This window comes from Zonotrichia leucophrys, chromosome 17 (genome assembly GCF_028769735.1).
Source record: "Zonotrichia leucophrys gambelii isolate GWCS_2022_RI chromosome 17, RI_Zleu_2.0, whole genome shotgun sequence".
In the NCBI taxonomy this organism is placed as follows: Eukaryota; Metazoa; Chordata; class Aves; order Passeriformes; family Passerellidae; genus Zonotrichia; species Zonotrichia leucophrys.
The window spans coordinates 11,116,285-11,130,132 of NC_088186.1; the positions used below are offsets into that span (position 1 = coordinate 11,116,285).

The 13,848-nt window shown below is 45.3% G+C and overlaps 1 protein-coding gene across 1 annotated transcript in view; it reads left to right on the forward strand.

The window, feature by feature from the left end:
* Positions 1–13,848, forward strand: part of RABL6 (RAB, member RAS oncogene family like 6) — a 53,673-nt gene that overhangs the window by 10,833 nt on the left and 28,992 nt on the right. The window contains exons 3-7 of the mRNA XM_064727631.1: positions 1,759–1,806; positions 7,622–7,674; positions 8,750–8,841; positions 9,692–9,832; positions 11,462–11,567. Coding sequence (XP_064583701.1) covers positions 1,759–1,806; positions 7,622–7,674; positions 8,750–8,841; positions 9,692–9,832; positions 11,462–11,567 — 440 coding nt within the window. The remainder of the gene's footprint in view (positions 1–1,758; positions 1,807–7,621; positions 7,675–8,749; positions 8,842–9,691; positions 9,833–11,461; positions 11,568–13,848) is intronic.

The window sequence follows — 13,848 nt, forward strand, 5'->3', positions numbered from 1 at the left end:
GTTTAAAGCAGCTCTGTGGGATCAGGGGCTTCAGCTGCTCAGCAGGGTGTCATTTCTGTGGGAATCACACAGCAGACCAGCCCATCCTACCTGGGGGCGTGTTTGGCTCCTGGGAAGGAGGTGGAGAGCTCAGGAGCAAAGTGCTGCTGCCAGGCCCCCGTCACCCCAAGGGCTCCCTTCTCTGAACTGTTAGTCCTGATGTCCTGCTTCACATGGCACTTTGGAAAGAGCAGTCAGCCTCCTGGGCTCCTACTGAGCCCATGCACAACTTGGGGAAGGCAAATATCTCTTACCCTTTTGCAGCAAGCCTTGATTGTGGAAAGGCACTGCAATTGCCTTGCCAGCTGCAGGGCAGGAATCAGGGCCAGGCCTCCAGTAGCTGATCTGTGTCCCAGGGGCACAGGGAGAGCTCCTGCAGTGCTAGTGCCAGTGGGGAGGAGCTGCCTTGCCTGGGTGCCAGGTGAGTGATTCACAGGTTGGACTTTAGCCTGCCTGGTTTGATTGTCTGTAGAAATGTTCAGGGACTGAGTTAATTAGTGGGGTGTAGTGGTTTGAGCAGAAGTTTCTGTGCTGTGTACTGCCATGTGGCACTGCCTGGGCTGACCCAGGGGAGTCTCCTGTTCATCCAGTGCCTCCTGCCCTGCTGGCTCATGGGAAGTTAAGTAGGAATTACTGTGAGGGAAACAGAGGCTGATTTTGCTTCATGCATAAATGTAAAAAGGGTCTTTCTCCAGAAGCAAAAGATCAAAGTTTTCTTTATTCGTAGTCTGTCTGTACAATATTTTGAAACATTTCATTAAGCCAAGAGTGAGTCCTGTGCAGAAAATGCTTCCTGGTTTGATAATAACACTTAGATAAACTCTCATACCATCCTATGATGTTATTTTATACTCTGAGGCATTGTCCTCCTATTCCAGCTTTATGTTCAGAGCTGCTCTAAGTACACGCTTTTGCTTCAAAGCCTGTAACATTGCCAAAAAGCAGCTGTTTCTTGGGACATCTTCCTGAAAATGAGACTGCTTATTTGGATTCCATGGAAACATTGATCCAGAGCTACTCAGCCTTCAGGCCACCTGAGCATGAATTGGCTGCCTGTGGCTACCAGCAATCACTGGAGTTAGAATTCTGCATGTCTTGCTTCAGATTTTAGCAACTCAAGTAGATGTTGCTGGTTATAATTTATTCATGTTGCAGCTCTAGGAAGCAAAAGTGCAAGTGAGACCTTATTTTTCACAAAATATACCTGGAAATGTGCAGAGAGAATGGGTTTCTGTAGCTGCAGGACTGTCTGCTCTGCCTGTCATGTTTACACAGAAATGCCGTGATTGATCTTTCTTAAATGTGTATATTCCTTTTGCCAGTTGTATGCCTTGTTTATAAACCAGACTTTATCCTCAAAATTAGATTTTTCACCTTTTTTGAAAGGCTTTGTAAACCTCTGTACATTATGAAAAGAGTCTACGCAAAGTATTTACAACATGCTTCAAATCTGACATGAACCAGCAAGGAAATCCAGCCATCACTTATGTGACTAAGAGTGTTTATGAAGTTCTTTAGACACATGGTTTTGGTGAACAGCTTGCACCTTCAACGGCTCATTGCCTTCCTGTGGTTGGGTTTTTTCCTTGCATTTAATGTGCTTTTCTTTTGACATTCTTACGCTTTGACATTCCTCCATGTTGGCTTTGGGTTGGGCTCTCTGAGTGTTGCCTGTTTTACTGAAACCTTCTAACCCTTTGTGTTCTGTTGTGCTTCCAGCCACTGATGATATTGTGAAAGTTGAAGTCTGGGATGTAGTGGACAAAGGTAAGATTTATAACTTTCTTTCTAGTGGAGATCCATTGTTCTTTCTCAGTTCTAATTAAAAACTTACATGGAATTCAGAAATACCTGCTTGCTTCTGCTTTTAAAAAATCTGTATTTATTATACCACTTCCTGAAAGAGTAAGGAAGGGAGAGGTGAGTCCCCTGTGCTAGAACCCATTATCTGGAATCTGAACTTCAGATCAAACCCAGTGTCCAGAAGCAGTTGTTCCACGTGCTTATGACAGACGAGGCGCCTGCTGCTCTGTGTATTCCAGTTCTCTGAGCTTCAGAATAAACTTCACCTTCTCTCCTTTATAGTTTCCTTTAATGTTTAGACAGATTTTGAGTTCTTTGTTCTGCTTATAAAAGTTCTTGTTGAGCTGTTTTTGTGAAAGTATTCTATTGTTAAATTGGTAAAACTGTAGCTCCAGTGGGTAATGTCTGCAGGGGGAAGGATAAAAGAGAAGCCAATTACTGAAATTCACTAGGACAGAAAATGCAGTATGTGCATTCCAAAACATTTTCTAAATGCTTAGCCAGGGAAAATTTTATGCTATATAAATACATTTTTCATTAGTTTTCAATTTTTGTCAGACTATAAACTTTTGTTTTATAAAGAGCAAAACCAAACCCCAAAACGTCTGTGAAGACACAGTCTGGATGCAGTGCAAACAGGATGCAGTGGGATCTCTTCCTGGAAGGGGTTGGGGTTGAGATGTAAATCACAGCCCATTCTGTACCCCAAATGCAGATGTTGCTTGGCTTCTAAGAGGCATTTAGTACCAGCCAGGCTCCTCATTTAGTGTGTGAGTATGGTCAGGAAAGCAGCTGCACACGTGAGCAGCCCTTGCTCTGTGAGTGATGCTTCTTGTTTGGTGTCTGTCAGATTTGTTTGCCACAGTCATCGAAACTCAAGCTTTGATGGTTTGTCTGGTGCTGCCTTTCCTGCAGCCTTGGCTGGAGTCTGTGCTCTCAGGTGTTCCTCAGCAGAGTGGCATCTCAGAGGCACCACCAGTGCAACTTACACTTGTGTTACACCACACACTAAAACTACAGTAGGGAGTGGGAAGAGGAGAATTGTCATTTTTCATGTCAGCTGAACTGTATTCGAAATAGGGAAAAAAGAAAGACAATTAGCAGTAGGGACTCTAGTTCAGATACCTGGTGAAGCCTTCAGGATAAACTTGAGTCAGGAGCTTTAAATTAAAATCCTGAGCACTTTATCTTTTTAGTGTTTTAAGGCCCAGTTTTCACAGTGTTGACAAAACCTTGCTTAGGCCAGAGTTACTGCTGAAGTCAGTCTGATTAGTTTGGCTTTCAGATTGTGGGATAATAAGTGGAGGGCTGGAATCTGAGGAAAACATCTGTGTTCTCGCTGCCTTGCAGCTTTGGTATGAATAGAGAGACATTTAATTTGGGAATCGTGTAGTTCCAGCACTTATTTCTGTGAATAGCTTCTCTGAGCAGAGTCATCTTCTCAACTAGAGACTTGTTTTTTTGGCAAAGGGGACGGGATGTGCTATGAGCAGATGTTGATAACAGCTCTTCTGGTCCTGCTTTGATTTCTGACAGCAGAGCCTGTGTTGGAAATCTTAATGGAATCTCTTCCCTTCACTTCATATTCTTTTGAAATAAAACTCACTCTGTTAAAATCCTTACTTATGGACCCCAGATATGTATTTTTTGCAATCAGTTGTGCTCAGTCAGTGCAATGTAAAAATCGAATCATGATGATGTTTATGAAATTGCATCTTTTCCTATTGCCATAGCATTGTGGATTCCTGATAAGCGTAGCTTTAGGAAAATGTTCATATTAAGCAGTAAGAACTTGCTCATATCTACCTTTCATCCTAATGTTATGACATTTTTGTTTTCCTTCTGTATGCTCAGGACAAAAAATCCTCCTGCGTGATGCTTTGGGTGAGAGCCTCACTGGACTGTAGACTTGCAGTAGTAAATATCCAGTGCTGCTGTAGCATAGTGCTGACAAGACTTGATTCTCCTTTTTTTTTCCCTTGCCTACCAAATCCTGGCTCATGTGCATATTTTGAGTTGGGCAGAACACTGCATTTATCAGGCTGGTTTTGAAACTGTCAGAAATGCATGTTCTGAACACGCATTTCAACATTAAATTCTTTTCCCAGCATTTCCCTGTTTCATTTTCAGAGGAAATCAGGAGACCTCTGTTTAAATGATGGGGGAAACTGTGTTGAAAATCCTGATGTGGGTTGTAGCTTAACTAACAGGAGCATACATGTACTGCAGTTTTCAGCTTCAGTTGTGTAAAGCAGCTTTGGACTCTCACCTGCTGAGCAGTGCTGCTGTTCTGCAGTCACAGGGGGCTGGGAAAATTGCAGGAGTTGCGCCCTGAAAACTTGGTGTGCATTTCTGGGCTGAAGCTAACAGTGATTTTCCTGAGTGGTATTTCTCCTGGTGCTCCCTAGAAGTGTCCTCCCTGTCCATGCTGGTTCAGCAGTGTGGGTTTTCCCTCCAGAATCTACTGGGATGCAGAGGGCATCTCTGCTGGCCCTGCCTGGATGGTGACTGAGCTTGGGATTGGTTATTTAGCATCCAGATGATAATTTGGAAATGTGGGGAGGTTTGTTGTGAAACCTTTAAGCTGTGATGTTGGTTAGTGTGGTGAGGCAGTGGGGAATGGCAGCTGTCAGACTGCGCTGCTCCTCTTGGCTCGCTCTTGACTATTTGGGATTCTTTTTTAAATGTGCAGACTCCCTGGAGTCCAGACTTCCTTGCTGCCTGCTGCATTCTCCTTGGGCCTGCTCAGGGAGCTGGGATCATGTCTGGAAAGTTGCCATTTTTTAAAATTTTCCCAAGATGAGCTTGCCTCCAGCCATGGATTATATTGGATTTTGTGTGGTGTATGTAGTAATATCTCCTTTGCTGCTCTTGGAACTGACAGAGCACAGGAAAGATCTCTCTTAGCAGAAGTCACAATCCTGACTCATCTTTCTGTCTTTGCAGCAAGTTGTGTAACTGCTGCAGGTCATAAAGCTATAACAGATCCTGAATTTAGAGAAGCTGCTTGAATGCAGAGGATTCAGGAAGAGTTGTAAATTCCTGTCTTGTAATTTCTGCCACTTTGGTTCCCACATATTTTTGGATACATGACTGAAGGCATCAAATCATATTTTTCTTCTGTTGCCCACAAGGTAGACAAACATTTTCCCTTGAATTGAAGATTCCTTTCCTCCTTGCTGCACCTTCACCCCTCTGCCTCCCAGACATGTCCTGCAAGAAGAACGAAAGATCGGAATTCATATTTCTATTATTTTCAGATGTTCCAAGTTAGATAACACAAGGGATGCACGTATTCCAGATGTGTATTTTAGACTGGTGAAGGGTAGCAGCCCCCTTGCATTGGTGGACAGCATTTGTTGTACTGAATCCTTCTATCCTGCAGCAAAACTGATGGTACATACTGCTGCAGAGACTCAAGTGATGATCACAACCCCATTGTCCAGTAGGAGCTGTTCTGCAGACTGCTGGGCACAGCTGCCAAGTGTATTTAGTGCCAGAGTTGCTCTTATGCCTGTAAATGAAGAGCAGCCATTGTCCTAGGGAGGGGACCTGAGCCATAGCAGCATGCACACCCGCGTTTTCTAATTGAAACTCCTCCAATACACATCAGTACAACCTCAAAATCTGGATCTCATGCATGCAGTGACACAATTGTCACTGTGCCCTTGCTTTATAGGCTGAATTACATCTTGTCACTGCATAGATGTTATCTTTGTCTGGTTCATCCTGCAGTTTGGGTTCCAAAAATAGAGGCTGTGCCTGAATCTGTACACACATGCGCCTTTCAGCTCTCTGACTCCTTTGAGGTGACCTCCTTTGCAGCACTGATGAGCAGAGTGTGAGAATATTACTCATTCCTCTGGATACACACAGAAAACCATGAGCATGGAGAGGAGTGTGGGTTCTGTGTTCTGTCTCAAAGCATTGACTGCAAATGTGCCCAGGTTAGACAGACACCTTGATTTCTCAGGATGGGAGGAATGATGGAGAGTATTTGTGGTTGCTTGGGCTTCTCTTTTTAGTACCTAGAAATGTAGGTCATGCCAAGCATAATTCAGCAGTGACTGCAGAAATAGTGATGTTTGGATATTCAGAGAAGCCACACAAATGTCACTCCCTTGAAATTAATTGAATTGAAGTGGGAAAAGACATGCATGGCCTAGGCATCCCACACCTTGGGCTGCATGGGGAAGAATCAGAGCCCGTACTTGGATCCCTCAGGGAAACACATTGCTCAAATGAAGAGGGATCAGGATTAATATTTCTGCTGCTTTTCAGTTGGCAGCAGTAAGCTGACATGAGTGGGGCAAACATTTTGCAGTGATGCACAGAAGCACCCCCAGAATCACCTGCTGTAACATTCAGCATTAAAGCTTTTCCGAATAACTGTGTTTTCTTACTGTTTATCCCTGAGCTGTGTGCAGGAAAAACAAACCCTGTTTCACATGCAGCATCTGGCAGGACCCTGAATTCCACATGTGATTCAGCAGAGTTAAGAGCTAGTGGAAGCTATTTTGATCCTCAGTGTTAGAGAGTCTTTTACAGTCAATGGGAGGGTTTTTTCAGGTGCATCTGAGCTGCCAACACTTTCTGTTATCAGCGACACAGGAAATTTCTAGAAGTGATGAGAAGCAATTCCAAGACTATGCCAAGTATAATTTAGTTAACGCTTCGTTATTTAGACTAGGAAAAGACACAACAAAGTTATTTCAGAAGTACAGTTCTTAAATGCTGTCAGTAACATCTGGGAGGTACTTGGTATCTGTCAAACATAACTCCTGATCTCACAGGGTTATTCTTTGTGCAGTGCTTATCATTGATAAAATTCTGGAAATCAGAACATTCAGTTTAAACAAGGGGCCACAATTTTTTCATGATGTGTCCACACTAAACCTCTTTGGCGGTAGGTGACAGAAGATGTTGAGATTCCTGGCAATCCTTAGAGCCAAGCGTCTACACCAGAAAATCATGTCAGCTGATGGCTGCTCTGTTAATCATAGCTACAGATACCCCTCTCTGCTGAGACTCCGGGCTAGGAGATTTGGAAACACAGTTAGTGTGTAGTTGACTTGACACAAAGTTTCCAGGGAGGCTGAAGTTTTAAAAACACTGTTTCTGGGGTGCTGAGTTAAATGCTAGTGGTACTTTAAAATGTCAGAAAAAGCTTCCCTAAGGTGTAAGGAAAGAGAGAAGCCTCAGGGGCTGCCCTTTAACTGCCTTAGAGGAAGGAGATGAGTTGAGATTCTTGCAGATGGGACCATGGCTGTGGGACTGCAGGGCAGATCTCTAGAGTGGTTTTCTAGTGTCTTCTACAAATGTTAGGCATGTTGCTTCTTGCGCTTTTCTGGGAGCCTAGTCAGAGCTGTACCTGCTACCTGGCTTATTTTTGTGTGCTTTGGGTGGTGCTCCTGGAGGATTTATTTTCTGCACCTTCACTGGTGATGGCCAGACCTGACCCTCTGGCTCTGGCCTTTGGTCACATATAGGCTGTCTCTCCATCTTCTCAACTCCTTTCCCACAGTTTATTTGATTTCTCTTGGATTTCTCCTTGGATAAGTTCTGTCTTTGGATTGCTTTACTGCTCATTTTTTAATAGACTAGCTGGGATTCTTCAGCAAGCCATGCCTATCCCACCCCTCCTCATCCCCCAGGCTTACAGTAGAAGTAGGATTTGCTTTGAGGTTGTGTTCTAACTGTTGTGTACCTGTCCAGACTCATCTTCCAGTTCTTTGCATTCAATGTAATGTTTTTTATATGTTTTACTATTCTTTTTAAGGAAAATGCAAAAAACGAGGAGATGGTTTGAAACTGGAGAATGACCCTCAGGAGGTGAGTCACCTAGAATTCAGAGGTCTGAGGCCTCTTGTCCACCTTTGGTCCATGAGGACCAAGTTCTGTATTTGTTCCTGCCCTAAGGCCTCATGGCAGGTGGGTGGGGGACAGTGGGTGATGCTGATGCTCTTCATTCTCTGCTCTGTGCATTTCAGCCCTGCTCCTGCCCTCACTGCAACTTCCCTGCTGTTTTCCATTCTGTCACTGGGAATGATTGTGCCCCACATGTTTGCTCAGCAGCTTTGTACCTGTCTTCCTGTGGGCAAAAGCAGAAATTCCTTTTGTCAGGGCCTTCTTGTGGGGCCTGAAGAAATGACTTGATGCCCTGCTCTGGCTGCTCCTTGGAGCTGGGCTGTTGCACTCTCACCGGTGCCCATCTGCTCAGGCTCAGATGAGGAGAATTTTCCTCAAAATATTCTCCCATGGGAAAAGCCTTTATGAGAACAGTTACCACAGCTGCTTCTTCCTTTGCAAATGTGGGTGCATTTTCCACTCCTGGGAAAGGAGTGAGAATTGTTCCAGGGGCACCAAATTCCAGTAGGAGCCATGGAGACTGAGCTGGGACCATGGAGACCAAGCTGAGACCAGTACTCTGTGGACTTAGCAGCATGCAGAGTCCAAATGATGAAGAGCCAGTTGGGTACTAATCCTGTCAGCCATCCATGGGAGAAACTGCCCCCTGCTTTTGGACACCAGCAGCATTAAGAGTAGAGCCAATATCTGAGTCAGAAAAAAGATGGAATGGGAGCTGTGTCCTCTGTCCTCCACTCCGTGGTTTGTATGGACTTCTCTTGCCAACACAGGATTTGGGAGCACAGGGGAAAGGACAGGGGTGGGTTTTAGCATGTGCTGTCAGAGACCATCAGGTGCTTCACATCCTGTTCCTATGGGAAGTGGAAGCTGGGAACCACCAGGTATCTTATTTCAATGATAATGGTGTGAAATCCACAGGTACTCCTGACAGTGGTAGTCCCTTTAGAAGGTTTGCTCAGTCAGTACTGTATGATTGTGTTCTGTATCAGCCTGAAGTTGAATCCAGTTATTTACTGCTTCTTTGTCTTTATTTCCTCAGGCAGAATCGGAAATGGCTTTGGATGCAGAGTTCCTGGATGTCTATAAGAACTGCAATGGTGTAGTGATGATGTTTGACATCACCAAGCAGTGGTAAGAGACCTTTACTGGCACCATGTGATTCTCCCTTGTTCAGGCAAAACAAATGACTTCCAGATTTCCAGATTCCCAGTGTAATTTGGAAGCTGATAACCTGCCTAATGAGTTGGAGCAAGCTTGTATCCTTTAAAATAAAAGCTTTATCTTGCGACATGGCTTTTAATACACTCCTCTCCTGGGCTTGTTCCGAACAAGTGTCCCAGTGGGTTGTGTGCTGCAATTGCTGATATGCTGCTGGCTGAGGCTTGATAATTAGTGCTATCACAGGTGCTAAGTGCATGTTGCAAACCCCTGCTCACCAGAGCGCAAGGGAAAGAAGGATGCTAGAAATTCCCAAGAAACTGGAATTAGTAAGGATTATTTAGAGGCCCCAGGCTGTATTAATCTACAGAAGTATTGAACTGTTGGTTTTACACATCTGAGGAGAGTAAGAGAGATAAGGAATCCAGAGTGGAAAGAGGAGGGGGTTAGAGCTCCTGCTTTATATTTAGGCTGGTGTTGTTCAGGTTTGGTGTGGATCAGTGAGCCTGTGGACAGCTGAAGGGAGGGAATCCTTTCCTTCTGCTGACCCCACAGTTTTTCAGGACTGAGATTGCTGTAGGAGATGTGAAGGTTCTGGTGAAAGTGAATTATTGAGCTTTTGAAGTTGGTTTTTAATAAAGAATCATGCAAACATATTGAGGGTTAATGTGTTTCTCTGATGGGGTAAAGAAGTCACAGACTTGGAAGAATTTTGGAAAAAAAAAATCCTGTTTTTTTTCTTTGTGATTTGTGCATGAAACTGCTAACAGAAGGATATTCCCACTTATCTGCTCTGTCATCTGCTCTCTCCCCTCTGATGAAGGACATTTAACTATATTCTGAGGGAGCTTCCTAAAGTGCCGACCCACGTTCCAGTGTGTGTGCTTGGGAATTACCGGGACATGGGGGAGCACCGGGTCATCCTGCCCGGGGACGTGCGGGACCTCATTGACAACCTGAACAGGTGAGCAGGCAGGGAGGAGGGCCCAGCTGCTCCCTGCCATCCCCGAGCAGTGACCATGTCCCTGCCGTGTTCCACATCCATGTCACTGCCGTGTTCCACATCCATGTCACTGCCGTGTTCCACATCCCCGTCCCTGCCGTGTTCCCCATCCATGTCACTGCCGTGTTCCCCATCCATGTCACTGCCGTGTTCCACATCCATGTCACTGCCGTGTTCCCCATCCATGTCACTGCCGTGTTCCCCATCCATGTCCCTGCCGTGTTCCACATCCATGTCACTGCCGTGTTCCACATCCATGTCACTGCCGTGTTCCACATCCCCGTCACTGCCGTGTTCCACATCCATGTCACTGCCGTGTTCCACATCCCCGTCCCTGCCGTGTTCCACATCCATGTCACTGCCGTGTTCCCCATCCACGTCCCTGCCATGTTCCACATCCACGTCCCTGCCGTGTTCCACATCCCCGTCACTGCCGTGTTCCACATCCACGTCCCTGCCGTGTTCCCCATCCATGTCCCTGCCGTGTTCCACATCCACGTCCCTGCCGTGTTCCCCATCCATGTCCCTGCCGTGTTCCCCATCCATGTCCCTGCCGTGTTCCACATCCCCGTCCCTGCCGTGTTCCACATCCACATCCCTGCCATGTTCCACATCCATGTCACTGCCATGTTTCACGAGCATGTCACGTGTGCCCTCTGTCCTGCCGCCTGCCTTGGGCTCCCAGTGCTCCTCGTGTCTCACAGCAGCTGCTGACACCATGGGCCCTTTGATCTGGAGCAGATTGTTTGCCATGCTCCTGGAAGCAGCACGAGACAGCATGTGCCCGGCAGCATGTGCCTTTCAGAAGTGCTGTTCCCAACAAGTCGTCTTCTTTCTGGATAGTCCTTCTCCTGTGAGAGAGTCCTCTCCCCATAGCACAGCTGTTCTTTGATCCAAGTGATTGAGCTCCACGAGAGCCAGCCAGTGCAGCTGTGTCCTTGTTCTGCCTCTGAGCATCCCCCATGCAGCACTTGCAGGGCACAGCCAAGTCAGATGTCCCTCACCAGCCAGACGAGCATTTCCATTAAGCAGAGATTTGAGGTGCTCTGTTACATGGTACAAAATAGTATTTGTAGGTCAAGATTCAGTAGATGCTGCCTTTGTATATAATTTTATGTTTTCAAGGTATTTTTTAATTTTCCTCATTTCTTATTTGTTTATGCATGTGTCAGGCACAAAGAAATGGTGTCAGTTTTAAGTCTTTAGCCATTATGAAATAATTTCTTTACAAAATAATTTCTCAATATTATTTTTGCCTGTCTAATTGTGGTTTTTAAAACTAAAACCTTTACTGTGAAATGAACAACTTGTAAAGCTGTGAATCCCCAGTTTAGGAAACCAACATCCCAGTGTCCTGACAGTATTTCTTAGCCTGGCAGGCACGTGACATCGTCACACACCAACAGCCACCTTCTGCCACCCTTCAGTGTGAATTTTGGCTGTACACAAAATAATGAGTCCAAGCAGAATGATGCCCTGGCTCCATTGGAGGGTGGGGAGCTTGTGGGGTGGCTCATGGTGTGTCAGTCAGTCCTGTGCAGGCTCTGTGGGTTGTGCTGGGTACAGTGTTTTCCTCTCTGCCCGGCACAGGCCTCCCGGCTCCTCCTATTTCCGCTATGCTGAGTCTTCCATGAAGAACAGCTTTGGCCTCAAGTACTTGCACAAGTTCTTCAACATCCCCTTCTTGCAGCTGCAGGTAAGGCAGGGATGTTATCCTGGTGTGCTGCGTGTGTGGGACAGATGGGATTTGCTTCCTTTCTAAGGCAGGAATTTGGTATTTGGGGTTTCATTTGCTGTTAAAGGATCCTGAGTAGATTCTTCTTTTCATTAGAGTTAGTACTACAAAAGTATGTCAGAACATTAGTGCCTGTGAGTGATTTAAATGTGTCTCTGGTTGCAAGAGGCCAGCTGTGCTGAGTTCCCAATGCTGACCTCTGGAGAAAGGCTCCATTTTCGCTGGCATGAAAATGGCATCCAGTGGTGCACTTGCCTAGTCAAAAATGTAAAATGCACACACCTGTTAAACTTTGAATTTCAATTCTGTTCAGTTAAAACTCAGATGAGAAGAGATTTGGCCATTATCTGAGTAGTTCAGGAACCTCTGTTTGCTGAAAATCTTAGCCTTAATGGTAAAGGGCATTAGATATGAGATCCATGTGCTTGCGTCCTGTTCACATGGATCCAGTCTCATATTTCCTTCGTAACTGAGGATTCTTGGGAGGGCTGAGGGAAGGGCAGAGGCTCCAAAGGGTGGGATTCTCATCTGTGGGCCTTTAGAAGATGGGCTTTTGGGGTGATCCTGCGGGGGTCCTTTGGGATGAGTAGCTAATGCTTTTTGAGGGCACATATGATGTTGTGTGACTGTTTTCTATTTGATAGGGAAAACCCAGGCAGTAGATCTTTATTATCTTTTACCAGTAATTGAAGTGTATGTGTGTATTTTTATATAAATAATCCCCAGTGAAATGCTAGTTCAGAAGTAGCTGAGATATATTAGTGGATGTTACCAAGTCCTCAGGCTGCAGAGCAGAAAGAGCCAGGATAAGAGAATTGAATGTATAAAAGCTCAGTGAAACAAGTCTAACAATTTTTTGAGCGGGAGGTTGTAGAAATATGAGCCGTAAATCCAACCTGGTGTTCAGTGGGGAAGATTGAAATTTGCCAGCCTGTTTCTGGTGAAATGTTTGGGTTTATGACACTGCACATTTGGAGGCTTTTGGTTGCCTCCGCCCAGTTTTTGGGGCTTTACTTGATGTCAAACTTCACCTAAGATGGGCTGCATTGGTTTCTCCAGCTCCCCTTGCACTTGTGCCACAGGTTTATGGGCAGTGCCTCATGCTGCTCCACAGTAGCTGCCTTGGGGCACTTCACTGCTCCCAGGCACTCACTGGGAACCTTGTGTTGGAGTGCATAGGGACCAGGGCTGGCCCTCATCCAGTGCAGCATGAGCTGAATCTGTAGGAAAATCACATCTAGAACTTAATTCCTGAAGGTTCTTCTGGTTCTTCAGAGATCCTTGCCAGCACCAGGCTCCAGAAGGGAGTTTTTCTCCTTGGAGCAGAGCAGGATTAAAGGAGAGGGATGGTGCCTGGTATGAAATGCACACAGGACTCAGTCAGCCTCAGACATTTCTGTGCCTCTCAGCCTGCCCTCCACAGCTCTCCAGGGCAGAGTGGTCCAGCTGTGTCTGAGGCTGTCTCTCAGCAGGGTTGGGGTCAGTGTGGTTTTCAATGGCACATTCCTATGCTCATTTGATAGTCACACATCTTCCCCAGCAAAAGCAAGGGCTGAAATCCATACCCCCCAGTTCAGAGCTCATCCTCTTTGTCAGCCTGAGCTCTTCAATTATTTATCAGTTCCTCTGCAGGGGCAGGATTGGCAAATCCCAGGATGCAGTTGAGCTGTAGGTATATCTGGAAACCCACAAATGGCATCAGGTCACCCAGGCCTCCAGATGCTGTATTGGAAGGAGACAGGATTCTGCAGACAGCTGAGATTGCCTTTCCCCAGGAAGCCCTTGCAAGTGCCTTTCAGCTAAAGCACTGGTCTCTAGCATGTTATTTATTCCCTTCTTTTGGGTCATTGCAAAAAATAAGCTGTTTCTTTAATATTTTAGTAACCAGCATGGTAAAATAGAATATATATTTTTAAAGTGTTTGAAAGTTTATTAGTAGTGATGAATTTATACAAAATTGATTGCACATCTATTGTTATTAAGTATATATTCTCGATTTATTGTGATCTGTGAAAATTGAAATAAATAAAACTGGTTTGTGTCTCAGTGCCAAAGTGTAAGGCAAGGCACACCACTTGTTTAATAGACAAGTCTAATTAAAGTCATTATCAAAGAGCCTAAGGTAAGCACTGGAGAGCAGTAGCCCTTCTGTCTCTGTTTGTTCAGCTAATTTGCTCAGCATGTATTTCACCTGTCTTAGGAAACTGGGGACAAAGAAGCAGCAGATTTGCCCTTTTTTGTC